This window comes from Poecile atricapillus, chromosome 2 (genome assembly GCF_030490865.1).
Source record: "Poecile atricapillus isolate bPoeAtr1 chromosome 2, bPoeAtr1.hap1, whole genome shotgun sequence".
Classification (NCBI taxonomy): Eukaryota; Metazoa; Chordata; class Aves; order Passeriformes; family Paridae; genus Poecile; species Poecile atricapillus.
This window is the reverse complement of record NC_081250.1, coordinates 106,526,010-106,554,009: the sequence shown is the minus strand read 5'-3', so window position 1 is coordinate 106,554,009 and position 28,000 is coordinate 106,526,010. Positions and strand designations below refer to the sequence as shown.

Sequence of the window (28,000 nt, the reverse complement as noted above, 5' to 3'; positions counted from 1 at the left end):
AAAGATAACATGAACATAGTGCAGCCTTCTAGTGATAAAAGCAAATCAACCTGTGACTCCTCAATTGCTCCTGTCAATTATTATCTATTGCTTAAGCAAAATAAATTGGGAGACAATATAAAAGAACAGTCCTGTGCCCTTTCGTTTCTGCTTAATCTATAATCCATTACTAATGGGTTGACGCAACTGTTTTATGAAGCACTTGGAGAGAAGAGAGCATATTGCAAACAGGAACTCTCTCTGGGAAAGTGGACTCTGAAAAAAAATGCAGTAAGTGTTCAAAACACCATAGTGACCACCTCGTTTTTTCACACATGCACAATTTGCAATGACTCAATCACTTGGAAGTGGTTGTAATACGAGCAGAATAGAGCCTTTTCTTTATCAGCTTTGCAAAATTCATTGTAGGCCAAAGGACAGCCTTTGAAAGACTTAAAAAAACCCAACACCAGAACCAGAGGATCTTTTGGGGAAACAGAAGGAAGTTATTAACATTACTGCTGTTGTCAATGCAGCAACATGTTTACACAGTAAAAACCCCAAACCCCTCAGCCCCTCTCAGTACATGTTTTGTTTCAGTTTGCCTGCAGCATGTCACATGTGCCTGACCTTATTAATATTCCCATGAGTAATCAACACAGGATAGGTGGTAGCCCAAGACTAGATAAACCTCATCAACCTTTGTGTCTGGATGTTTTTCAGGTATTCAATCTCTCTTGATTGTTCATCAAGTCATTAAACTACTGGGTTTGTATGACTCAAAGGCTTTCTCTAATCATCAACACCCAATGCCACTTTTCAGTCAAATGAGTGGATATGCATTTAGAAGCCTTCTAGACCCAAGGACACAGTCTGTGTCGTCCTCTTTCTCAGATATTTGGGATTTTTCTTTTCTTTAGATTTTGGGTGACTCAAGGATTCTTCAGCTTAATGAGGATAGGACTCAGATACAGAACAGTCTGCTGCAAGAACAACTAGTTCCTCCTTCAGATGTAGCAGGTTCCTCTGCATCCTAAAATCTAGTTGTCAGGTCAGCCAAATTATTATCTCTGAAGGTTCCTGAATTCACACTATAGATTAAGCCTACATGTTCTCAAACATGTAGTGTAGCTATCTACTCCAGCTCTCCCACTGGAGTGTGCCCTTCATGATAAATCCTTTTATCTGGGGTGTACAGCATACATTCCCAGCAAGTCAGAACCAAAAGCTGGGTATGGTTATTCTCCATCAGCAGAGGAAGTGCAGTGTTGATGACAGTAGGTTTCCACCCATTCGGTTTCCTGTTTCTGTAACAGCTCTGGGGAAAAGAAAACAAACCCAGACCATCCCTGTCTCTGCTTACCAATTCCCATACACCTTTCAACTTTGGACAGCTGACTGTATAGGAAGAATAGGTATTTTAAAATTTCTTCAGATCTCTGCAATACACTCTTATTAGTCTTTTCATGGTAAACAAGAAAATTTTGGACTGAGATGATGTCAAAGCAGAATCTCTCTGGTAAACTCTGTCTTAATTAGGAGAAGCAAGTGGAAAAGGTCACATCTTTTCTGCTATTACATTTTTTCTTCTATTTTTGGTAAATTTTGAAATTTGGATATAGCGAGAAAACACAGATAAGGTAAGAAGTGAAGAGTCTCACTGAGCAACGTCTGTCTTCTCTCAGCAGTTCATGGAGCTGGGCCATAAAATAGGGAGAGGGAAAGTACTTTTGTGTACTGTGGTGCTTGCATGCATCTCAAATAGCAGATGCCCAGCTCCAGGATCTTCGTGTTATCAGCTGTGCTTCTAGCATTTTGCCAAGGAAAAGACGCATATACTGTGCGTCTTTTTATGAAGCTGAAGGTGGGGGGAGCATCTGAGTTAGCAAACACGAGGGCCTCCAAGCAACAATCCATACAGCTGAAAAGGAAGCTGGCCGAAATTCTCTTGGGAGTTAGAGATACCTATACTCCTCCCTGGTCTTCACTAATGCCTTGAAACAACAGTCATAAGTGCAAGAGCACTAGCAAGCTTCTGTCTCACGTAAAATATTTAGACATTGCTGATCAACCACTGCTGCATTGGAAGCCCACATTTCCTCTTCCCTGCCCAGCAGTGACTGAGCTTCCATACGCCAGCATCAGCTGCTCCTTACGGTTTTGGACGGGGCCCTTTCCTATCTGACCCCCACACGCCCTCCCTGCCCTCCCGGCAAAGCGACAGGGCAAGGTGACCCCGAAGGAGCACTGCGATGTCACCCGCCGTGGGGCGGCCGATGCCGGCAGCAGTGTCGCGGAGAAGCCAGCGCTGGCGGCGGCGGCTCAGCCACCCCGAGCCACCCAGGACTGCGTCCCCTGCGGCCGAGGCTGCGACCCAGCCCGGCCCCGGTTCCTCCGAGCCGGCCTCAGGCCCCGGCGGGGGCGGTCCCGGGGCGGCTCTGCAGCGCGGAGCGGGCCGCGGGCAGCGGCAGCGGGAGGCGGGCGTCAGCTCCTCCTTCTCCCTTTCCTCCTCCTCCCTCGGCCGGGGTGGGCTCGGCCGCGGCAGCCGGGGTGTGGTGTCCTGCCGTGCCGTCCCCCGTGTGCGATGGACTGGCAGGTGCTGACCAGGGAGCTCTCCCTCTACCTGGAGAGCCAGGTCCGCGTGGGATTCTTCGGCTCCGGCGTGGGCTTGTCGCTGGTACTGGGTTTCGGCGTCGCCTACGCCTGCTACTACCTCAATAGCATCGCCAAGGTGAGAGGGAGGGCGGCGGGGCGGGCGGGCTCCGCAGGTGTCCCGCCGATGGGGACAGTCCCGAAGGTCACCGCGACCCACCGCCCGTAGGCGGGGGGTAGCATTTGGAATGGCTGGGGGGCAGGGCTCTGCGGCCGCCTTGTCTTCATATCCCTCGTCCGTCCCCTGGAGGTGCCGCCCCGGGGTCCCGGCCGGCCGAAACCCGCTCGAACCCCACGCGGGCCCGGCAGCGCAGCCCCCCCCTGCCCGCCGGGGCTCCGTTTTCCACGGGGACCGCCGCGACCCCCGGAGGCCGCCGGCCTGCGGTGAGGGCGGGCTCCCCTGGTCGTGATCGGTCTGGGAGGGGAGGGGGCTCCGGTATCGGCAGTCCCCAAAATGGAGTTGTACCAGTTGGAGACCTTGGCCCGGTGCCATGGTTTGGAAAGGGAGGTAGGAGACTGCCCTCCACAACATAAACCCGACGTACTTGGTTCACTAGCAGGGCAGGTGATAAAGTAGTTTTGCTGCCCTTGTGTCCCCGTCGGTACCATCCTAAGTACCTCTGGAGGCACCATGACAGCGTTTTGGGGACTGGAGAACTCTTGGGCATCTCCTCATCAGCAGCAGTTTTACAGATAAATTAGGAAATCGCAAATTACTTGGATACGGTGAGCCTGATGAGATCTGAAGTGGCCCCGTGGTGAGAGCGCTTCGTTGAATGCATAATCAACTGAAAATACGCATATCAAAAGGTTTTTGACCGTTGAGGACCTGAGTATTGCCACAGTCCTTCAGAGAACCGCTGGGAACACAGCATTCCTCTTCATACAGAAGAGGGTACTTGATTTTGCTCAGAGGAGAAAAGTGAAGGGAGGATGTGCCATTACAGCTGTTTATGTGGAATTGTTTTCCTCAAAGCATCTGCTATTGTCTTATTAATGCTTGCATGTTGGGGAGTCATTGTGACAGAAAGGTATAAGAAATATGGTTGCTAAAACCTGAGATGTTTGATACACAGGGTTTTTTCCGTGTTAATTGGTATACAAATGGAAATTGTAAGTAAATTGTCTGCATGCTGGGCATTATTAGAGAGGAGGAGCTGATGTGCTTGTGTACTGTAGAATGAGATAGGAGAAGTGCCCTACCAGGTTAGAAAGGGTACTGTGGTCAAAGTGCATGCATGAATTAAATGTCATTTTTATGTCATCCAAGAAAACGGACTTGGTAAAATCTCTCTTGCCCACTAAGAAACAGTGTGAATTTAATTTGTCAGTGAATATACCATGATGGTAAAAGTAGAGCTAGATCAGTATGTTATTAGAAATAGATAAGGAATCCATTATGCTTAATGGGTTTCACTTTTCACTTGGGCATTTTGGCATTTTATTTGATTTTCATTTTCTTATCTCTGCATCATGAAAGATAAAAGCATTGCAAATGATTATATGAAATAAATTAGTTCACTGAGAGAGGAATTAAATGAGCTGCATTTCTTTATTTGTTTTTTAGTTTGTTTTATAAGAATGCCCGTGTCTGACCATAGTCTCTTTTCCTAGAAACCCCAGCTGGTGGCAAGCAATGACCGTTTCTGCCGCTTTCTCGAGGAATATTGCCCTGTTGTGACAGAAACTTACTATCCCACGATTTGGTGCTGGGAAGGTCGGGTACAGACACTCCTGCGCCCCTTTATCACATCTAGACCCCAAGTACAGTACAGGAAGTAAGTGCCTTTATTCTGGAACGTGATTGATTTGATATCCAGCTGTTCTCTTACCCTGTGTCACACCCACTGCCATTGCTCAAGTTTGTGCCTGGCTTTTTGCTGCATGCCCACCTTCACAACTTTGTCATAGACTTGAAACTGTCTTTATAATGGATCTAATATGAAGTAGGTTTGAAAGGTCAGTGTTCCCAAATGGCCGTATTTTATCTCAGAGAGTTTTGTAGCACCGAAATATAGGTGACAATATAGGAACTGATGTGGTTATACGTTCACGGGATTACACAGTGGATGAGGTCATGAAAGAACTCTGCAGGTCACCTAGTCTAACTCCCCTGCTCAAGCAGGGTCACCCAGATCATGTCAAAATAGCTTTTGGATTTCCATAAGGTTGGTGACTGCACAATACCCCTGGGCAAATTGTGCCAGTGCTTGGTCACTCTCACATTGAAAATGTGTTTTCTGGATATTCAGAGGGAGCCTCCCATGTTTCAGGTTGGGCCCATTGACTCTTGTTCTGTTAATGGGCACCTCTGAAAGGAGTCTGGCTCCTTCCTCTTTGCTCCCTCCCTTCAGGTATGTAAACACATTGCTAAGTTCCCCCTGAGCCTTTTCTTCATCAGGCTGAGCAGTCCCAGCTGTCCCAGCCTTTACTCATAGGAGATAGGCTCCAGTTTGTTTATCATCTTTGTGGCCCTTTGCTGGCTTCTTGCCAGTATGTCCATGTCTGCCTTGGACTGGGGAGTCCAGAGCTGGACTCAGCACTTGAGGTGTGGCCTCACTAGTGCTCCATAGTGGGGCAGGACCATCTCCCTCAGTCTGCTGGCTATACTCCTCCTAAGCCTCCAAAGCCTCCAGACTTTGGCCATCTTTCCTGCAAGGAAGTATTACTGACTCATGTCCACCAGGAGGACCCTTGGGTCCTTTTCTGCCAAGCTGTTTTCCAGATGGGTAGTCTTTACTGGTAGATGGGTTGTTCCCTTCCCAGGCATAGGACTTTGCACTTCCCCTCACTGAACTTTGTGAAGTTCCTGCCAACCCATTTCTGCAGCCTGTTGAGGCCCCTCTGGATGGCAGCACAATTATTTGGCTTATCAAATATTCTGGTGTTCGAATGCCATTATTTTGCAAAGGTCATGCAGTCACTGTATCTGTCCATTAAACCAACATGTTGTACCTTAACCATAGCACAGCCACATTCAGCCTTGTTTTGAATATACAGAACTTCTGGGATTTTCAGAGTAACTTTCACCTGTGGAGTTTATGTTGTGTTCTTTCATGCCTAAATTCTAAGAGGGAAAAAATCCCTTATATTTATTTTTTGTCCTCAGCTGATCTCTTTCACACAGAAATGAGACTTAGTCTGGCAAATGAGGCATTTGGCACAAGACCTAAGGAGAAGGACTTTTATGCGCCGGAACCTGGATGCAACACAAGTTGTTTCAGCTCTGCTTGCACGGTAGAATAGATTTAGCATTTAGCAGCTTCCCGTGGTTTTAGTAACTAGGAAACATTTCAGTGGTATGGCCATGTTCACTTTTTCTAGTCCTTCTTGTACACTTTTATTTCAAGGGTTTTGAGAGAAGAAACATAGTTCCGTGGGGCAGCGCTTATTTTGCACCATTTTAGACTGCGTTGGCAGTACTCACTAGCATTGCATCTACTTCCCATTACTGAAAAAGGGCAAAGCTGAGCTAATGAGTCCAACAAGGCTGGTCACCTCTAAAATCTGCAGTAGTCACTACCAAGAATTTCAAAAGAAAAATCAAATGGAAGGTGGGCTTACATTTTGGTAGTTTCCACACCAGCTTCCTTGAGCCATTAAAATATGTATATATTAGCTTTTATCTACATGTTTGGCTATCTCTTCTCCATTTGGATAACTACTTTTCTAAATTATGAAAGTAAATGAGCACTTCAACTGTTCAAATTTCCAAGAAGTGGGAAGATTTGTATGTTTCTAAGAAAAAGAACGAAACTTTTTTTTAAACATTGTTTAGTGCCTGCGTAACTTTGTGAGATATTACAATGTTTGTTACATTATTAAGATACATGCTATAAGAGTGCATTCTAGCACATTTTGTAGTGATATGGGGTGAAAGATGCAGTAGTGTGTGTCTGTGCACTCTACTTCTTTGGATGAAAAGGAAAAAAATGCAATAAATGTTTATCACATTACCCAGTGTGCTATCGAAAGATTCTCAGATGATTCAAAGGAAATCTGCAGTACACAAAAATGCCTGTATAAAACACAAGGCAGTGCCAAAAATCACATTAGCTACAAGCTTCCAGTACGTCAGCAACAATTTATGAAAGGCCATGTCTTCATTTACTGAACGGGAATTATTCCACAAATTGACTGTTCTAACTCATGTCAGCTGTAGGTGTAACTCTTTCTGAATGCAGACATGCCTAGTCAGGTGGCACTTTGAGTATTAAAACATAATAAAAAATGCAGAATTCATACCTGGTAATTTGTAAGCTGCAAGCATTCTTAATAGTGTGTATGTATTTTTCAATCTAATCAGTATTATCTTAAAATGTACCTTTCAGTGAGCTCATTAAAACAGCAGATGGAGGACAGATTTCATTGGATTGGTTTGATAATAATGACAGCTTATATTATCCGGATGCCAGCACAAGACCCACTGTCCTGTTATTGCCTGGCCTGACGGGAACAAGCAAGGAATCCTACATTCTTCATATGATCCATCAAAGCGAAACACTGGGATATAGGTACTGTTGTTTTCCATTGCTATTCATTTTGCTGCTTCTGGTAGGATCCAGGATCAGTATGTATATTTATCAGATGCTTTCCTAAGGCAAATGAGATCTGAATACAGTAGTTTATGTTAAAAAAGTGTTATTAGTAATAATAATCACAGTGGGATTATGTAACAGGCAGTACATTTGGAAGGACTGTTTTAATATCTACAGATGTGCCCCAGAGATTGCAGAGAAAGCCAGCTAAGTCTGCATAGGGCTTTGCTGCTGCTTCTTAAGTTATTATATTAGGTGTTAACCTTTACACTTTCTAGAGAAAGGGTTTGTATTCAGCTCCAAGAAGACTTGTGTGGATGGGTTGTTGGCAGTAGGCCTTGGAGGAGGTCAGCTTCTGAATGCCAAAATTGCTTGATTCAGCAGCCTCAGATTCCTGGGTGCAGAAAGGAGAGCTAGCCTACTCTTACGGATGGTGTTTGAGCGGGTCTGTCACCTCTTCATTGTCACTGTGTAATTTGGTTTCATTCTTAAGGTTTCTGGTCAGAGTTGGGTAACATAAGTGGATTAGTAAACGAGTAGACTCCTTTATGTAACCATATTGCTGCTGCTGCACATTACAGTAAGTTGTCATTGTTCCAGGATCTGTATTTGGAATATTAGATTTTGTCTTTGCAGGTTGGCTTCTGGTGCTGACTCCAGTAAGTTCTTCAAATATGTAAATATTAGCTTTTATCTACATGTTCGGCTATATCTTAATTATATTAAGATAGGTTATACAGATATATTATATATACTCTATACATTACATAGTAACAATTTATTACTATTAATTTTTAAAGTTTTTCTGGAAGTTATATCTGCATTTCCTAAGGGAAGAAGGTAGAACATTCAAAAGTGGAGCTTTAGGTCAGATTTCAAGAGAGTGCTATAATTTTGTTTTTAAATAGCAACATTTGGGAAAAATACCAAAATAAGTATTCTTTCATACCTTTAACCCATCTATGTATATTATTCAATAAAATTATTTCAGTGAGATGATAGAAGAGTAATAGAAAAGTAAAATTTTTTGAGAAATGGATTCTTAAATCATGGTAATATTGCTAGAAGATTCAGAGATTGCCACCAACAGAGAGAGACCAGAAACTTCTGTTGTACCAGATGAAAAAAAAAAGAGCAAAAAAAACATTCCCAAGAACCTGCAACTTAGATCCAGCTGTCATTATCATTTTGACTTGGCTCATTTTTTCCAATTTAATAGAATTATGTAGCTTTGGGGGATGTCTACACATAGATCTCTGATGTTCTTTTTTCAGAGCACAGCTTTAGGCTGGGCCCTGCACTGGCAGAGCTCATGGCAGAGTGCAGGACATGCCTGTACCACCTTCAGCTAAACCTTGGGGCTCTCACCCTGCAATCTGACCTCAACAAATCACAGAGCTCTGATAGTCCCACTGACCTCAGTGAACTCCATTTTGGTATAAAGCTTGTTCCACACACGTCAGCCTCTAGTATCTGTAGATTTGTAAATATTTATGTGCTGAACTTATTCACAGAAGTGGCTTATTTTTCTTTATGCATTTTCATTTTTTTGTGTGTGCTTAAGTTATCTCTGTTGGTGAAGTTAACAATTTGGACAATTGAATTTACTGTCTCAATTTTTAGATGCGTGGTTTTTAACAATCGGGGAATTGCTGGCGAGGAGCTTTTGGTAAGGATGACTTCTAAGATTAAACATCTCACTTATAAGTGGTAATTATGAAATCATTTGTGCCTATTTGTACAGTTGGATTTAAATGACAGAAACTCAGAGCATGGGTTAAAAATACAGAGAAGAGAATTCATCCATCTGGTAGATCAATCATGTGCCAATATTAATTTTTTATTTTGAAACCCTAGAGGGTCAACTGGTTAACACACGATTTTTTCTGAGCATTTCATTCTAGGAAATTATTAAATTAATAATATCTGTAACATTAAAATGAACAATACTTACATTTTCTTTCCAAAAATAGTGCAGTATCTAAAATGTGCACATCACTGCTCAATCATTGCAATTTTCTCCCATTGATTTAGCATACATATCCAAATATAATCCACTGTAATTTCTTTCTCAGTTTAAAATATATTTTTGATATGGTTAAAAAGGTGTGCCATTAAAATTGATCCATACTACATGTTAATGAATCAATGAACCAGCTTTATATGGATATCTGTATCCTGAAAGTTAAATGTGTTCTCATCCTTTTCTCAGCGATCATGACACAAACTCAGCCACAGAGGATATTTTTTTGGTACAGACATATCATGTTTGCTTAGAAATAACTGTCCATTCCTCAGATCTTGAAGCTAAATGTTTTCTGTAGCTAAGGACAAGGCATGATTAAATATTGCTGAATAAGCTTTGTTTTTTCATATGTGTTCTGTTGACAATTCTGCAGCTGGAATGAACGTGCATAATACTCGGTATTGTTTTGCATTTTTTTAATCCCCGGGTTTCAAACTTTAAAAAGCTCAGAATGTTTTCCCATAATCTGATAAAGCATTTCAATGCAAATATTGCCATGTTAAGAGTAGTTTTCTGCATACTTTTGGAGATGGATCTACAAAGCAGTTTTGTGACACACAAAGTCCTTATTGATGAATTTCTGAATCATTTAGAGAAAAGATCCCTTGTTTGGATACATTGTGTGTATTTTACTGTAATCGGATTTACATCTTTAAGCTTTATAAGTTCTTGTGGTGCAGCAAACCAGCTGAAATGATCACATTTTCTGCAAAGGGGTTTCAACATTTTAGTATAAAATCCCTACTTAATGAGTCTGAAGCATAGTTAAGCACCACAGTAGAAATTAGTTATGTAAGCAGTTCTTCTAGTCGCTTTAAAGATAGATTCAAATTTACAACAAATAATAGCTATTTAAAGGATACTGTTCTCATTGATAATTGAAAGCTATTGTGAATTTTTGCTCTGGAATAATAAAATATTATATTGACCACAGCCACTGTGAGCTAAGATGGTGTTCTAAAATATCTTCATACAAAATGTAGATAGCTAAACATTAAACTGTCTGGAATTAACTGAATTTAAAATAGAAGATGTATCTCCAGTTTTATAATTTTTAATCAAATACATTTTCACTTAGAATGCATTAGATGCTATTTACTAAAAATAATTTATTTTTCCTTGTAAAGTTGACAATTTAATTAAAATAAAACACATTCACACTGTTTATAATTAATAGGATGTAAAACAGTGAAGAGTGATTCATACGGATGAGAAATGGAAATGCAACATAAAAGGAAATTAAAAATGTCTTCAGTTTTAATTATCTAGATTTAGCTTTTCTTTCCATTTCTTAATCTTTGACATCAACATTTCAATATTCTTGTTAAATGTGTTTTAAGTAATTAGTTTAATGTTGTTAAAATCACCCACAAATAGCCAGGCAGTTTAACTGAAAGCAATTTAAAAAAACACCCTTGAAATCCATCATTACTTCAGGCAACAGAAAAATTCCATTAACTCATCGTTATGTATTTTTATATTTAGTTTTAATGTTTCACTGAATTTTGGCAGTTCAATCAGTACCTATAGTTTAAGTCCAGGTCACTGACATGTTAGTAGCAACTCCAAAATTAAAAACTTCATTTCTCTGTAGGTGAGATCTGCACAACACCATTAGAAAAAACCTTACGTTATTGTGATTCTTATGGTACCTTAATGGACTTGTCTCCCTCATAGTGCTCCAGATAGTCCCTCAGGTCAGACTATGCGGCCTGTTCTAGGTGTCTGTGCAGGGGAGGCTCAAAAGTTGTGCTCATCCTTCAGTAGCAGGGAAGTGGTTAACCAAAGCTTACCCAAGGGGTTACCCAATCTGATGCCAGCAGAAGTCATTCCAAGTCTCGATTCAGGATTTAAAGAGACACTAATAATGGATAAAAACCAGATAATATATGTTTCATTGCTTTAGTTAAAAGAATACTTTACTAAATTAGATAAACCACACTGGGGAATTTATTTTTGTGTTTATTTGGTTGTGTTGCATGTAGAATCTAAATATGGGGATCCATAGTTTTCAAATGCTGGCTGACAGAACTTGAAATCTAATGCTTTCTTTCAAATTTGAATGTGGGTGAATATAGTAAAATTGTTATAACTTCCTTTTCTGAAAACCACAGCCTTTATAATGTTTCCATTTCCTTGGGGTATTTTAAAAATATCAGTGTCTATCTAGTTCTGATCTAGTTCTGTCTAGTTTAGCATGTTGTTCTCTGTACAGATTTTGTCTAATGACCTGGAGGTTGCAGATACCGAAGATACCTGTCACCTATTTTATTTTGTAATGTTAACAAGCATAACTCCTTTCTTCACCTCCTTGTGAAACGCTCTGGATTTATATTTGGCATTTAGTGAAGCTTCACAATAAATGCTAAATTTATCTTCTTATATAATGATTCACTGTTCAGTTTGCTTTGTCCTTAAAGGATAATATAAAAGCTTATGATGGCATTTTTTCCCTCTTGACTCCTTACAGACACCAAGGACTTACTGTGCAGCTAACACAGAGGATTTAGAGACTGTTATTCATCATGTGCACAGTTTACACCCGTCAGCTCCATTCATGGCAGCAGGTGTTTCTATGGGAGGGTAAGGTGTAACACAAGTCAGCTTAACTGTGATCATAAGACTGGTGTAGCCTGATGGTAAATTATTACTCTGGAATACTTGCATTACTTACTGAACTTCAAGCAAGTTGGGTTTCTCTCCAACAGTTAATATGCAGAAGACTTTGAGAAACTTCCTATCTTTGGGGCTTTTACCTCTGTGTCAGGGAAGGTTGAAATTAGCTAACATTTTAAAATTGGGGGGAGCGGGGTGGAGAAAGACAGGAAACAATGACAGGCAGATTGACAGCCAAACAGGTAGGCAATACAGTCTGGAAACTATGGAGGCTGTCTTTGGAACAGAGTGATACAAAATAGGATCTTGAGCTAATACACCATGTTTCATAGCAACCTCTGGCAATAAGATTTGTCTTCACTTTGCTTGTGTTCTGCAGTGTGTGGATAGGTTAGGCTGGAAGAGGTGCGGATATCTGCTCTCAGATATCAGAGATCTGCTATCTCTGGCTCAGAAGCAAGAAGTAGTATTGCTGTTCAAACTGGTAGGGATTGGTAGAGCATGTGGTATTAAGACTTGCTGTGTCCTGGCTTCTCTCCAGAAAGCACAGCAAGAACAGACAATGATAGTACAGTTTGTTAGGAAAAAAAAATCACTGCGAGAAACTAGCAGAACTATTCCAGCAGCCTCTTTAACAAAAATTGTAGCAGAGGAGAATTTTCCTTAGGAATACTGCAGACACAATGGTACCTTCCTGAGACTTTCCTTTTCTCTGATAAATTTTGTGGGAGATGGGCAGATACAGCCCATATATGTTGACATTAATCTCTCAATGACTATTAGGACCTTTGAGATAAATACCTATTTGTTAAATTTGTTAAATTTGTTAGTATTCTCTGCTTTATCACAAATCTTTAGTCACTAGGTTCCCTGTTCTGTTGAATAGTGGTCCCAGGAGTCTGGTCAGCCTAACTTCAGTTCTTTGAGAAAATCCTCTAGGAGCCATTTCCAGGCATATAGGGAATACTGGTGACTGTTTTCATTGAGGACAAAACAAGCCCAGGTGATCGGATTGCATTCTGTGATGAGATGACTGGCTTCACTGATGAGGGGAAAGAAGAGAATGATTGTACTGAGGATGTTGTTTGTTCTGAGTCTTCTTTTGTACCAAAACTTACAGAAGCCTTTCTTGCTGCAGAAACCTTTCTCTTGTTGTCTTCCACATCCCTTGCTTGTTCCAGCTCCAGCTGAACTTCAGTTTTACTAACTGCATCCCTGCCTGCTTGGGCAATGACTTTCTCCCAGGCAGACCACCCCTCTTCTACCTTAAGGGTACTTCCTCCTTGAAATTGGTCAGAAGAGGTTTTTTTCCTCAGTGTGATCCTCTGCCACACTTGCTCAACTTCCTGCATATCAGAATGTATCAAGCTTTTGCTTTATGTTTGATTATCCTTAAAGTCCCCTTAGCTCATCAGAGTCATCTAATGTGAAATCTTGCCAATCAGATCCTTGGGCAAGTGAAAGCCAACTCTCTCCAGTATTCTAATTCTGCTGCTTACCTTACCCACTTACTTTTAATCTTAAAAATCCACCATCAAATAATCTCAGCGGCCAAAACTGTTGTGCATCTTCTCTACCTGACCAGTTCCTCCTTACATATGAATAGCAGATCCATAGAATATTTTTCCTATTGAGCTCCTTGACTGTATGTCAAAATACTGACCTCAGTACTCTCCAGAAATCAGGTCTGCTTGTGCCTTGCTGTGGCAGTTGATGCTGGGATGGCTACAATTCCTTGTGCCTGGCAATTATGAAGGGCTGAAGGTGGTTGAAGCTGGCAGTTCTGTGAGTGGTACAAAAGTCCACATCAGCCCTTAGTGTCATTTCTGTCCTTGGCTTAACCTAGTTATGGTATCAAAATACTGGCAAAGTCTGTTACAATGGCACAGGGAATCTGTGTGGTGTACTTGGCCTATATGTCACCAGCACCACTGGGCAATTTAGTCAAGATGTTCCACCTTCCCCCTCCAATATGCTTTTAAAATACTGAACCAAAACCAGAAAGCATATGTTTAATTGTACAGAACACTGGAATAGTCTCTAATTATCTACATGAGAACTTGTTCCATGCTTCAAAATTATTTGGAGCATTGCATGTTTAAAATTAAACAGGAGCAAAGATTTCACCAGGGAGATACTGCAAAAATCATCCACTTGTCTTAATCTTACAGGAGTTTTATATCATCTATTGCTTTTCAGAATTTTATAAATAGTCAGATAATCTGTATAAGACAAATTTGCCCCAGTTAAGAATTAAAATAGATATTCACTTCACAGACATATATAAATGTAAATGAAAAACTACCTGTTCTACTATCTTCAGTAGGTATTATTGTGGAAAGGGAGTTTATTTTGTAACATAAAGACTCCTAATCCTTCTCTCTACGACATATACCCTGTGAATTCTGTTAGGGAGTGCTTCTTCTGCTTCTGCAACTTTTTTTTGGTTTGTTTATTGGACTGCTGTCCTATGATGTGGCAGGTAGTGCAGAGGGATAAAGTCTCTGTGATAGAAGGCTGATTCATAATGTCTTTGCTAAAGGTTGCTGTCTCCTGAAGTACAGTAGATGATCCAAAGTACAGAGTAGCAATCCAGGGAGCTATCTTAATGTTACTAATTAACTGTAGTGGTTTGTGTTGAACGCTTGTTATTAAAATGCTCATTGTAAACTTTATGGTCTTAGACAGTAAAGTAAGACTTGGAGCTTTTCCATCAGTATTTTTATTTTACTCTCTTCCTGCTGTTATATTTTTTCTGCACTTGAGCAGTAGATACTTGTGAACTCCCCCCATTTTCAACTCAAGTGTACATTATTAGTAGAGACTGTAAGTTTCAATTGGTCAGAAAGACAAGACCTGAGCCATTTATTTGGGTCATAATTTTGATTCTCTAGTTTTATTTATTATCCAAGACTTCATGCTTCACATACTTTGTGTTAAAGAAAAGCTATGTTTTTTCATATGTGTTAGGTGAGGTAATGGCACTACCTTAATCTCAAAAGACTTCTTCACAGTGAGGCAGGTGTGCCGGGGGCAGCTTTTGTTTGTCAGGCACACTGATCAGATTTATCACATCAGGAAGACCAAGAGCTTGTAAGATGGTAAAAGTTACTAACACTTGGGAATACTTGTTCCATGAGTAAGAATCATTTGACTTTTCCCTCCCTTTAGTGATTGAAGACTAGTACATCTCTATTTCTAAATGCACTCCTACTCACACCCTACACAGTGCACCCAGTTCCTCTCTGATAATAGTGAAAGTAAACTTCATGAGTCATATGTTATATGACTCCCTCCTAGGTGTACTAGGCACAACTGTAGGACTCATAGGAGAAACTATTGAAAAACAGACAAAAACATGGCTGTTACATTTACTCTAAATTGAAGCAAACAGTTTGATAATATGTATGTTTCTGTTTTTCATTTGTAGCATGCTTCTTTTAAATTACCTGGGCAAAACTGGCAGAGACACTCCTTTAATGGCAGCTGCAATTTTCTCTGCGGGTTGGAATGTTTTTGAATCTATAGAATCTCTGGAGAAGCCACTAAACTGGCTTCTTTTCAACTATTACTTGACCACTTGTCTACAATCCTCTATCAGCAGGTGAGTTGCCTTCTGAAATATTTAGCAAGGTGGAAGGATTTTACCATGAAATCAACAGCAGGTATAAAAATATTGGTAAAATTAATTCTGTAACAACTCTAATTATTCTTTGTGCATTATTTGGTAACTTTTTGAATCAAAAGGATCTTTTCAAGAAAGTTTGTCATCAATGTGACTAATTTTATATGCTGCTCAAGAGATTTACAACAAGCCAAATATACTTCTTTATTTATGGATGAAGCAAATGAACTTTTAAAATGTTTAGACTTGCACATACTGACTTTGAGTAGGTCTGCATATATAATAATTGTTTTAAGTCGGTGTTGACTGCAAAAGCACAGAAAGGCCTAGTTCATCATTGACTTTAGAAAACCAGGGTATATTTTGTATTCCTAAATATTAAGTTCTCATATCTTTTGCATCTTTTTCATGGCTTATGCAGATTCTTATCATTTTGCTAGATGTGTCTATATATGGATGAACAATTATTCTGCTCTTGGATTCTAGACAGAATTTTGATATGACAAAATTAAAAACAAGCATGTTACACAGTTACTTCTGTAAATGTATCTGTAAAGCAGAGAACTACATTTGTTTACGTAACAAAAAAAACAAGCCCTCCAATTTTTCTTTCTTTTTAGGCATCGACAAATGTTGGAGAAATTATTTGATATGGATCTTGTGATGAAGGTATGTGAAAATGTTACTTCTGCTTGATCTGGATGCTGTTTTCCAAATGCTGACATAGTTCCCTATTTGAATTCTGTACTTCAGGCTAGAACTATCAGAGAATTTGATAAGCAGTTCACTTCAGTCATGTTTGGCTACCGTTCAATTGATGATTACTATGAAGATGCTAGTCCATGTCGCAAGCTGAAGTCAATTGGAATTCCAGTGTTATGTCTAAACTCTGTGGATGATGTTTTCTCACCAGCTCATGGTAAGTTTAGGTTTTCTAAAATAAATTTATCTGTATATGCAAAAATATCTGTATTAAGACAAACTACAGAGCTTAGAGAATAAACTCAGACCCATGTGTAGAAGTGTACTGAAATGTTACTTGCACGTAGGGTCAAAACTTCCATGGAGGGGTCAGTCTTGCATTTAAGTTTAAGACACATATAAAACAGATGATGATGGAGAGACTTGATTAGTACATAATGGAGAAGTATAGGGCGTGGCCTCTTTAGGCATTTGTGGAGTCTTTACAGTCAAAAGAAAGAAATAGGCAGATTAAGGGTGTGGGTTATCTCAGTGTAAGGAAGACACCAGATGTGGTACCCTCTCAGAAGCACCTGTTTCTGTTCACTAAGTATGAAGAGAACCCATAAAAAAAGGAGTTTGATTTCTGATGTCTGGATGTAGTCATTCAGAATTCAAACTGGAAACAAGTGGGTTTTTTCACTGCCATTCTTTAAGTCCCTACAAAGAATGCATGGGAGTCGCTTATGTTTGAGATGACATGAAATTTTTATCTGTTGATCTCAGTGTCATCTCCAGTGCCTGTAAATTAAAAGTAAAAACAACCCATCTAAGTCAGTTACATCTAATAATGTAGGCCAAAATCTAGGGTAAGAGAAGAGATACATAAAAGGTGAGCTCCTAGAAGGAGCTGAAATTAATAAGAAGCATCAATATTAGCTAAGTAACAGGCTGAAAACTCTGTTTTCCATTTTCTTTTTGTTTCATGCCAAACAAGTGATCATTATGAACATTTTGCTTTTCCTCTGAAGATCAAAAACCCTGTTGCTAACTATTCTGAAAATATATACATGTTCCTGTATATTGGTTATAGCTTCTGAGAAAGAGAACAAAAGCTAATGTAGAGGAAAACCACTAAAATGAACAGCTGAGGTTGAGGCAACGGTCTTCAGCAATGAGCACCTGACACCTTTAAAAATGTAGTTTATACAACTGATTTATTTCAGGGAAGTTTTCTTCTGCCACCACAAGTGAAGTGAGATTCTCGCAGAATGAGTCATGAAACCAAAGTGAGCAGGCAAACAGATCAGAACAACAAGCAGAAATGAAAGAATTGGAAGAGACTCTTTGTGTGTACTGTTTATCTGTGTGCAGATGTACCACACATACAGAAACATGCACACACATTACTATTTATAGTAACTGAAGACCAGTTAGAGACAAATGTGTCATGAAAAGGGCCACTCCAGTAGAGTGCACTAGAAAAAATCTGATTTCTTCTTCTCTAGAACAAAAAGCATCCATGCTTTGCATGAACAATGTAAAGAGATGACAGACACCTTAATATGAGGGAGAAAAATGGTGACTCTAGATTAGCCAAACTACTACTAGGGATACCTTACATTGGCCAAAACAGAGGCTTAAAAAAAAAGTAAGGTCTGAGTAAACATAGCAATATTACAATAGAATACTGTATGCACCTTTAAAAATTTGCAGTTCAAAGGCTTTCTGAAACAGTTAGTCCCTTTGTATTTATTACCCTCTGTGGATTTTTTTTCCCTTGAAACTGGACAGTTGCTTATACACTTATAATGGTCTGAAAATGAGAATGGATGGGCTGTGACCCTAAAATCTATGTCCAAATATAAAATCTGGCTAGTGATTCTGAAGATCATTTTTATGTGTCTTAGGACCCTGGAGATGACTTTCCCCACAGCACAGTAGGGAGGTCATCTGCTGTGCCACATTTCTTTCACAGAGTATCTGAGAGAGGGATCAATGGCTTCATATTGGGGAGGGTGAAGCAGGGAAACCTTATGAATGTGATTGTTTGGCAGAAGATTCTGAAAATATGAAGGCTAAAATCGAAGTAGAAATGAAAGCCTGCTTTGAGTCATAAGATACCGAGTACTTGTTACTATATAACCAAAGAACAATAGCCTAGCCAGCTAAAGGAGAATCCCTGCTGAAAAAACAATGTCCTTCTGCTGATAGAAAGTCCAAAGGTCAAGAAGCAAAGAAAGAACTTGTAAAGCTTGTAGAGCCTAAAATGCAACACTGTATGTAAAATCTTTAGTGGGTGTATCTCGTAGTGATTGGTTACTAGGAATTATAATATTCACTATAGAAAAAGATATATTGGATTGTAACAAGAACTTCGCTCTCTTAGCTTTTCTCTCTTACCTCTCAGCTCTTACCTCTGAACCCTTCTCTCTTACCTCTTACCCCTTTACCCTTCTCTCAGCTCCCCTCTCCCCCGCTCTTAACTCGCTCTCTTCTCTCCTAACTCTTAGCCTTACCCCTCTATCAGCTCCCCTCTCCCCCTCTCTTACCTCTTGCCTCTTTCCTTCTCTTACTTTTACCCTCTTGCTTTTTCCCCTCTTATCCCTCTCTTGTCGTTCCCCTCTCTCATAAGCCTCCCTGGTTTCCCCCACTCTCCCTCTGTTGCTCTTACTCCCTCCCTCCCCTTTTCCAACCTCTCCTCCCCTGCTCTCCCCACTCTCTCTCTCCTCCCCCTGACCACATGAATGCCGAGGCTGGTGGTGGACACAGGTCTCCCCTCTCTTTACCCATATAATAAGTTGCTTATACTTGAACAGCTTGACCCTGGAGAAGTCTCTCACCGCGAGCGAGCTTTATAGACAGCAATAGCTTCACCCCTTTGTTTAGCACTAGCTTAGCTTGTGGTGCCTCTCTAAAGTTAAGTAATAACTGTGGCAGGATCTACCTAATTAGCATAGTGACAATAGCAGTAAACCAGTCAGTGTACCTCAGTCCCTGAAAGATTTGTTAACCTTTCCCAGCCCATTAGGACTGGGACTGGGATATTTGTTACCTAGATGAAAGTTAGTGCAAATACTCCATCCTCTTTTTACCTCCAGCTCTCAAGAGCCAGCTATTGATCTGACCCTATGACATTCAATCTGAACACAAGAAAACACTTTTTTTTTTTGTTTTTTTACTGTGAGAGTGGTCCAATGCTGGCATAGTGTGTGTGGTCTCCATCTGTTTAGATACTCAAAATCTTACTGGACACAGCCCTGGAAAACCTGCTGTTGGTAACCCTGCTTGAACACGGGGTTGGACTAGATGATCTCAAGAGGTCTCTTACAGCCTCAGCAGTTCTGTGTTGTGTAGTTTGAGTACTCAAAGATTGAGTCCCCTAGAGTACAGCTGCCAACAGAGTAGATCTCTCAATTCTTGAATCTGTTCTGTAAAAGTAACACAAGTCTTCGTGAATATTGGTATGGTTGTTTGCATAAAATTAGGTATCTAAACTATTGTGAGGATGCCTTAGAAGTCTTCAAGTGTAGAGGAGGGCAAGGTGGAACACCAGTACTTCTGAATCAGGAAGTGCTAAGAGTCTATTGTAATGACTGTCCATCTTCTCTTAAAACTCTGACCATAACCAGCCTTTCTCCATGAAGATATCTGGGTGGTTAGGCATCCGTTTATTCCTTGTTCACAGAGTTAATGCTGTTAGCTGTAAACCCTTGTACTTGTGGAGACAAGTTTACCTCAGAAAAGGCTGCCAGGATGACGTTGATTTCCAGCTAATAGCATGACTCCATTACATCTGTCTATCCTTGGCTCCTGACTCCATTACATCTGTCTTATCCTCGGCTCCTTTTTCGTTTGTGCTGTGTACCCTCAGTGGGAATCGTTGTACAGGCAGGAAACACAGAATACCCCGATTAGCAGCCTGGGATTTATGTCTGCTGCCATTAGTTACTGGAGTTAATTCATCATGACATCTTGACATCTCCTGTGAGCTGTTTTATGTTAGCAAACATAAAGGGTTGGTGTTACTCTTGGAGGTGACTTTATTCTGGCAACTGGCTTTTTTTTCTGACTTAAAAACTTCTATATGTGGACCCATAGAAGTCTGTGGCAACCAAAGGCAGTTTCCACTCCCAACTGTATCATGGATTCAAAGCCACAAAATTCATACTCATCCAAACTCCAGCTTTTTATTGACTTTGGGGACTGGTTATTTCATGCCTCATCTCTCCCGGTAATACCTACCAGCTTTTAAGCTACCTTCCAGTTCTGTTGTAGATACTGCGGTTTCCAAGAGCTGGGAAACCAGCCTAGAGAACTCATCAGGGAGAAAGCTGTGCCAGAATTCTTTTGTATTGAAATAGTTTCCATAAAGCCAGGGACATCTATCTTCCAGTAACAAAAGTTGAGGAATACAAAACCAAGTCTGCTTTGTCACTACATAATGTGGACCTAAAGAGACACTTCCCTTAAAAAGCGCAGACGCTGCCTTGTTACTACCTGATCATTTCTTCTCATGTGCTTTTTGGTATGCTTTGTACTTCCTCACAGTTATTTTTAAATATATTGTGAAAATGTGCCATTTGATCTCAATCCAGTATTATGAAGAAGAAATCAATTTGCAGTCCTTCCTTAATGTTGCTGTTGAAAGTTCACAGAGCTTGGAAGCTGATGTATCTGTAGTTTAATTCTGGAATGCAATTCTCATATTGCATAATACTGACTAATAAAAACAAATGATTTCTTCATTGCATGACACTTTTCTCACCATAACTAATTTAAACAAGCCACTGCTTCAGGAAATATGTAATAAAGCCAAGTCAAGCCCTTGGATTTTGTAAATGTGAAAAATAAATCGGGTAGATCGAGTGATAGAATTCATTATCACTGTTGCATTTAACTTCTCATCTGAAGTGGCATTTTTCTCTGAAGAGACTTTAAGCAGTGAATTAGGCATCTGACTTAAATTTCACTACACTAATGCTTAGCTAATTGCTGCCAATGAGCATTGTGCCTGAGCTGGAAGCCTGCCTTTGGAGCTAGGTACCATGCCAGCTCCCTCCTGATCCACTGTGACAAATAAGCGCATGTCTGAAGCTCAATTATATATATTTTATTGAACTCTCTGAAGCTTTTCTGTCCCCCTGAATCCAAACTTGGGAGTAATTGCTCTTAGGTGTTACTTTACATCCTGTTACGTAAAAGAGCATAGTAGAATGAAGTTGTCAGGAGAGACCAAATGGCCAAGGAATGGCCAGACAGATAACAATTAGGTTAAAAGTTTAAGGAACAGAGAGAAATCAAGCAAAAAAAATTGAATGTCTGACAGCAGTGACTTACATGTTTTTTCTTTTGTTCTTTAAGAAAATAGTAACTTCTTTTTGGCAAAAAATGTACAACAAATTGGTTTTGAATGAAGTAATTCTGCATACAAGTATTTACATTGCAGTTCTGTGATGACAAGTCACAGGTCTGTGCTTGCTGGATCAAACAGCAGTACAGATTTTGGCCAAAAAGAAACTTAAGTACAAGGTTATATAAGGACAAAAATAAACAGTGGTATCTTTTGCCATGCCATCCTATCTCCTAAGAATGCATACATCCAGTGCTCTATTCATCTACCCTTTACATTGCAAAATTTACTCTGTTGCATTGTGGTTTTATTTATTGGATGGCTAACAGTCCATAGGAACAGCCTTAAGAAAAGTACCACACCACTGCCAAGCATCATTTGCATTTTGGCACTGAGGAGTAACACAATATACTCAACTCTCTTCTGAGAACCTCTAGAGCAAGAAACTCTGCTGGGGAGGAGTTACGTGGACAAATAGAGGGAAATTCAGGATAGAGAAGATGACATTTGAAAAGAACCTGCATGTGGCTTGCACCTTACCAGATCTGGAAAATAATCAACATCCTAGTGCAGGACTGGTAGGCTTCTAGGAAAGACCCACTGTAGCTGTGTGGAGGCAGGCAGTATGTGGCACCCACTCTAGTATTGCCAGCCAGTTTGGGACCACCAGCAAACTGATTTGGGAGCTGGCAACCTCTGAATGACAGGCATGCAGAGGTCATGGTGAGATTGGCCTCTAAGGGCTTCCCCAGGTGGGTTGGCATAGTGGAGGAGACATTATTATGATCTCCCATTTAATCCTCCAGCAAAGCAGTTTCTTATCAGGGAGGGACATTCTCCCTACACATCGACACTACTCTGCCAAATTGAATGACTGTCATGTTTTTACATGCTTTAGCTAGTGAAGAGATATGTTCAGGCCAGTTAGCAGCTGATCCTGAATCTGTAAGGACTGATGGAGTTCTCATGCCTATCTTGGATACTTGGAGGTCAAATCTGTCTCTCCTCCCATATTCCTTCCCATACCCTTGCACAGAAGCCTATTTATTAGTCCCCTCAGTGACCAGGCAGACAGCTGCAGAACAGGTGTGGAAAGTGTGATTCACTGGCTGAAGCAGGCATGGGGTTTGTGTCTGATCCCTACTTCTCTCTTGGGATTTTGTTTAACATGGAGCACAGGCTACTGGAGGGAAGAAGAGCAGATGGCTTGGTACAGGTAAGTGGGCAAATTCCTATGCAGTCGGCAGAAGCTGACATGAATTGCAGCCATGCTCTTTGTACATGGCAATGTGTTCCTCCACAGAATCCAAGAGAGGCAGATCAGAGATTGCCGAGCAGATTAACTCAGGCAAAACTCCAGACAAGCGCATGCTGAGTCTGAAAATGATGCATGTGTTGGATTGCAAGAAATAACACGTTGTTTTCTGCATCTCATGTTCTCAGCATGTGCTATTGCCCAGTCTAGGCTTTTACAGCATTGACTTTTTTGTGTGGCCTCAGTACTGCCTTAAAAGGCCCAGATCCTACATACAGTATTTTCAGTTTTCCAACTGAATAAAGGAAAAGCCAAGGAATTCTTGTAGAAACAGTAAGAAGCACAGTTTCTTCCTCCTAGTAAAGAATCAGAATCACTTAGTAAATTCTGGAATCTACAAACTACTTAGATTGATGCAATTTTGAAATTGCCTGTAATTTTGAAAGGAGGGAAAGAGTGGAAGAAATGGATAGCGCTGAGTAGCAAAGAACATCACATATTTTGCAAGAGAGCCCCCATTGCTCTCTGGAGCTCAATCCATGCTCCCCCAGGGCATGGCCAGGTACCTCATGCTATGAGGAGGGAGCTTGCAACACCCCTTCACAACAGACACTAACCCAGCTCTGCAGTTGGTTTTGCATCTGTGCTGAGGCCCTGGAGTGGAACAGAGCATGTCGTTCCAGGCACTGCTGGTAGGGACCTCTGGGGCACAGACTGCTCCCCTGGCTCCACAGGTCCAGTGCTCCTGCCCTGATCTATTTTCAGTTGCACAGCTGTTCGCCACAGTCATTGCATTGCGCTCAAGTTCTCCTGTGACTTTCTGGCTGAGGGTCCTTTTCTGGCTAAGCAAAGGCCTTAAACTCTGTGCTCTTACTCTAGTTGCTGAAAATGAAGGCAAACTGGCATCTCAAGCACACAGCTATGAGTTTGCCAGCATCCAAATAAAAGTAAGGAGCACATCTTTGAATAAGGTGGTAATATGCCGTTAGGGACTATTCAAGGATAATGACCTTAGAGATAGCAAATGTATAAAGGGGTAAAGCAACAGACTCCTAGAAATAGGAATGAGTAGAAGGTGTCTCTGAAGAAAGTGCAGTCAGAAAGGGTTGTGAACAACTGAATACCCCCAAAATTGAATCTGATTCAAAAATACTTTAAATTAAATGAGAAAGTAATTAAATCTTGAGAATGACTTGCTGCTAAGTGTTGTAGTGACAAAGCATTTTTAGTTGAGCAGTATATGACTTAAAAACAACATTATTTTCTTGTCATAACCTTTTTTAGACAACACAGTGAAACTCCTGCTACTCCCTTCTTTGGACAAAACATTTTTCTTTTGCTGTTGCTTTTTCTGTCAATCCTGAATAATCAAATATATCTGTACGATATTTTTTTTTTTTCCATTTCATAAAGTTTCTTACTTGAAAACTGGAACTTTGAAAGGCATTCTTTACTGAAATGTGCTGAGATTTCTGCTCATTCAGATGTCTACTTAGCATACCTAAAATTCCACAGGAATTTCCTTAAATAACTTAATTTTTATGGATCTGTAGAGTTTGCAGTCTTGATATAAAGCTCCACTGCTGTGTCAACCAGTTCAAATGATAACAGGGTCATCCCATTGTACCAAGTGCCCTTTGTAAAGTCATACGCTTTCTCTGGTGTCAGTCTGTACTAACTGACCTCTATTTACCTTCACAAAGGGAACTGCCCAGGTGGTTAAATTGATTAAGCCACACATCTATGCAGATTCAAATGAGGAGGCACTGAAGCCTCCCTCCTACACATTTCCAGATCAGTTTTTATCTCAGGTGTCATTCACTGATGACTTTAAGCTACTTGTAGGTCATTGCTGAAATGACCACCACAGTGAAGACTCCATCTGACTGTGGCTGCCACTATTCAGATATTGGCATTAACATAGGGAACTGGATTAGGGTGCTAATCAGATCAGAAAAACTAATACAGCAAAAAAAAAAATCCTTGTACTGTCCAGTCTAATAATCTGGATAGATTATGTACTATATATGTGTATATGTATATATATAGATTATGTAATCTACATTCTAAAATAATTTCTAGCAGTCACTATCCAGTAGAGAACCACTAACCTGCGTGGCATGGAGCAGCTTTCTGTGTCCTTATACAATTGTTCGCCCCTTCCTCTTTCTCTGTTTACCTTGTGTCTTAGATTATGGGTTCCTGAGGGCAAGAACCATCCCCCAGCATGTTTGCATGATGTGCTCTAAACATGCAGGTGTAAACATGGCAGATCAGATAAAATAATAATCTTTTATATTAGCTGATAGGATATCTTACAGACCAAATCTTACTCTGACATTAAAGGTTCTGTGCTTAGAGTCTCATACAATTGCAATTGGGATCCTAGTTCCTCAGCTTTTCTAAAGTTGAATATTGCAATAATAGTTAAAAATTAGAGTGTTGATTGTCCTTACACTATTTATAGCAAATCCTAAGTATGCGTTAACATGGGTGCTGTGCTGTTCAATCAGTGTGAGTGAAAGACGGATGAAGCTGAAATTTTTACAGCAGCCAAGGAAAAAAAAAATCACACAGGTAAGGTGAGTTAATGATAAAGAGAAAAATGGCTTTTAATACAGCTGTGGTTCTAAACCTTGTAAGACATTTAAGCATATATTAATGTTGTGCCTATTTATTCATACATAATATGAGAAATGTTTAAGAGAAATTCAATGGCTGGCATTTCATAGAAGGTTAAGGACTTAAAATGTTTTTTTCCCCCACCTTTTAGCTATACCAGTAGAAACTGCCAAACAAAATGCAAACGTTGCTTTGGTTCTGACTTCGTGTGGAGGCCATATCGGTTTTCTGGAAGGAATATGGCCAAGGAAGTGCACTTACATGGACAGAGTCTTCAAGCAGTTTGTGCAAGCTGTGTTTGAGCATGGAAATAAAATCTTTAGCATGTAGCTTTAGACCACTGTTATAACACAGTGGCACATTCTGACAAGGGCAGTTCAGCTTAGTGCACAAATTTTAACTCCTGTAAGCCAGCAAATGGATAAAGTCCATTACTACATGCAAAAATATTTTTGCCTAAGATTTTGTAGCAAGAAACTAAATAGTATGTTGTCACTTTTATATTTATTTTTAATATGCCTTACTAAGAATGACCTTAAATGAAACAGTGTTCTGCATACATCAAATTGCACTTAACCAAACTATCAAGTAGAGAGATTGTAATTCCTCAGGATTTTAATTTAAACCAGTATGTACTTAGGAGACTTTATTTAGATGGCTTTTACTATTAGAATGGCAACACTCAAAATAGCTTATATATTATCTGTCACATATAGTACCAGTTAGCCCATTCCTTAGAGCACTGATGGTAAAAATCTTAAAATATGAAAACAAAAGGAGGGATCAAATAAAAGTACTGATTCTTCAAATAAGTCAAAATTTCAGCATGTTAGTCCATAGCATTAGACTGATACCTGCTTTTGCTGTTCTGCCCTGAGAGTATTCATTCAGATTTAGGGCTGTTTATTGTTTTTTAAACTATATCAATGCCATACTTGTCTTACATGGTTATTTTTTAAAGAGCTAATTTATAGTGTTTACATATAACCAAAAGATTCCTTTAAAACAGTACTGTAATAACTTATGTAATTAAAAGACATTTTGCATTTCAGAGTTTATGTAAAGCTGGGTGTTGTCACATAAGTAAGTAACATATACTTCATATAACTGGTAAGCTTGGTGATTGAACCTGCTATGTTTATATTACCTTCCTAGAACATTTCAGTTTTAAAGAATAAATATTAGAGCATCAGGAAATTATTATATAATATCTGCTTTAAATTAAAGAAGAAAAACAAATTCAAACCTTTTGTCTCTGCTATTGTTTCATATCATTTCTGAAAAGAATGGAACAGACTGTTTAAAGAAAGTTGGGATGGAGTCAGAGTTGTGCCTCAGGCTTGTTTATTTGATCATTTGTCACCATTTTGGCAGTAAACTGTCAAATCACTGAAGCCACTGCAGACTGACTTCTGCCCTAGCAGCTTACAAGTTGTGAGGGTGGCCGAGGCATCACTGTTCTCCTGAGCCCTGACAGAGTGACAGCCAGCATGGGCCTTTGAGGAGAAAGGACAGTTAGAATATATTTTGAAACTGTTGGGAAGCCCTAATTTAGGGCATACTGAAATTTAAAACAGGTCCTTAAGCAGCATCTGTGGAGCTCCCATCTTCTGCTGATCAGTGATTTGGGCCCAGCCACATAGAAGTCAGGAAAGATGCCTCTGCATTTTTATTTTTATCTTTTGAGCAGGGTCAGTAACAAGAAGAAAATGCAGCTAAAAAAAGCAAGTCAGGTCTTTTGTCTCAAGCAGTACGTGAACACTCCTCTTGCAAGGCATGTTTCCTAGTAACAGCAAAGGAAGAACAAAAATACTTTTTGTCTTTAGAAAAAGAAATTGGGACATGCTATACGAGAACTGTTTTGTAAGGTAGATGGTTGAATTAAGAAAATTAAAAAGTGCTTTCAAGTTTTGACTTTCCAAACAGGCACTTGCCCAAATAACAAACTTATTTTTTCTTTAAAAAGAAAAATTAGGAAAGTGACTTGCAAAAGCAAAATAAAATTTTGTGCATGCTACTACAATACAGAAAAATAGCATATTAGTAGGGTGCCTTATTTATTCTTGTATTCATTTCCAGGTTTTATGTTCATGCAAAAACAATGAGCAATAAACAGTGTATTTAGTGTTATATTTGTAAAACTGTTTAGGTACAGTACTGTTCAAAATTCAGCATCAAGTACTAATAAAAATAAAACCACTTACATTAAATCATACCTTACCATTTAAATAAAAGTAATATGATTAATGCCAGAATTTCTGTCTCTCTGCACTGTCTTAATTTAGGTCCAATTCTTATAGAGATCTCCATGAGACATTTATCTTTTAAGCTACATCAAGCAAAAGTCTGTAAAGCTGGTGTTCCCCCCTCCCCCCAGATGTACAGTGTCCTTTCACCACATGAGGGAAAAGCACAGTGTGCAAGGTGATAATAATCAAATTTTAATTTGGGTATCTTTAAGCTTTCCCAGTCAGATTTTCTGAAACAAAAAATGCAGATGCATCACATCTTACAGGGTACACTCAAGGTAGAAACAAGTGCCATAAACATTTTTGCTGTGTATTAACTTTGTACCTCATAGTTTTATAAGTCCACAATATGCCCTCTATTCAAAACAGTGTGAATTCACAGGGTCTTTATTTGGCTTTTCATG

General features: G+C 39.8%; 1 protein-coding gene across 1 annotated transcript; it reads left to right on the top strand.

The window, feature by feature from the left end:
- Positions 1-1,680: 1,680 nt before the first annotated feature.
- Positions 1,681-27,602, top strand: ABHD3 (abhydrolase domain containing 3, phospholipase). The gene is made up of 9 exons (XM_058831941.1): positions 1,681-2,710; positions 4,246-4,409; positions 6,963-7,145; positions 8,793-8,838; positions 11,666-11,778; positions 15,242-15,415; positions 16,057-16,105; positions 16,190-16,355; positions 25,499-27,602. The coding sequence occupies exons 1-9, from the start codon at positions 2,564-2,566 to the stop codon at positions 25,675-25,677; spliced, it is 1,221 nt and encodes a 406-aa protein (XP_058687924.1). The 5' UTR covers positions 1,681-2,563; the 3' UTR covers positions 25,678-27,602.
- Positions 27,603-28,000: the final 398 nt, after the last annotated feature.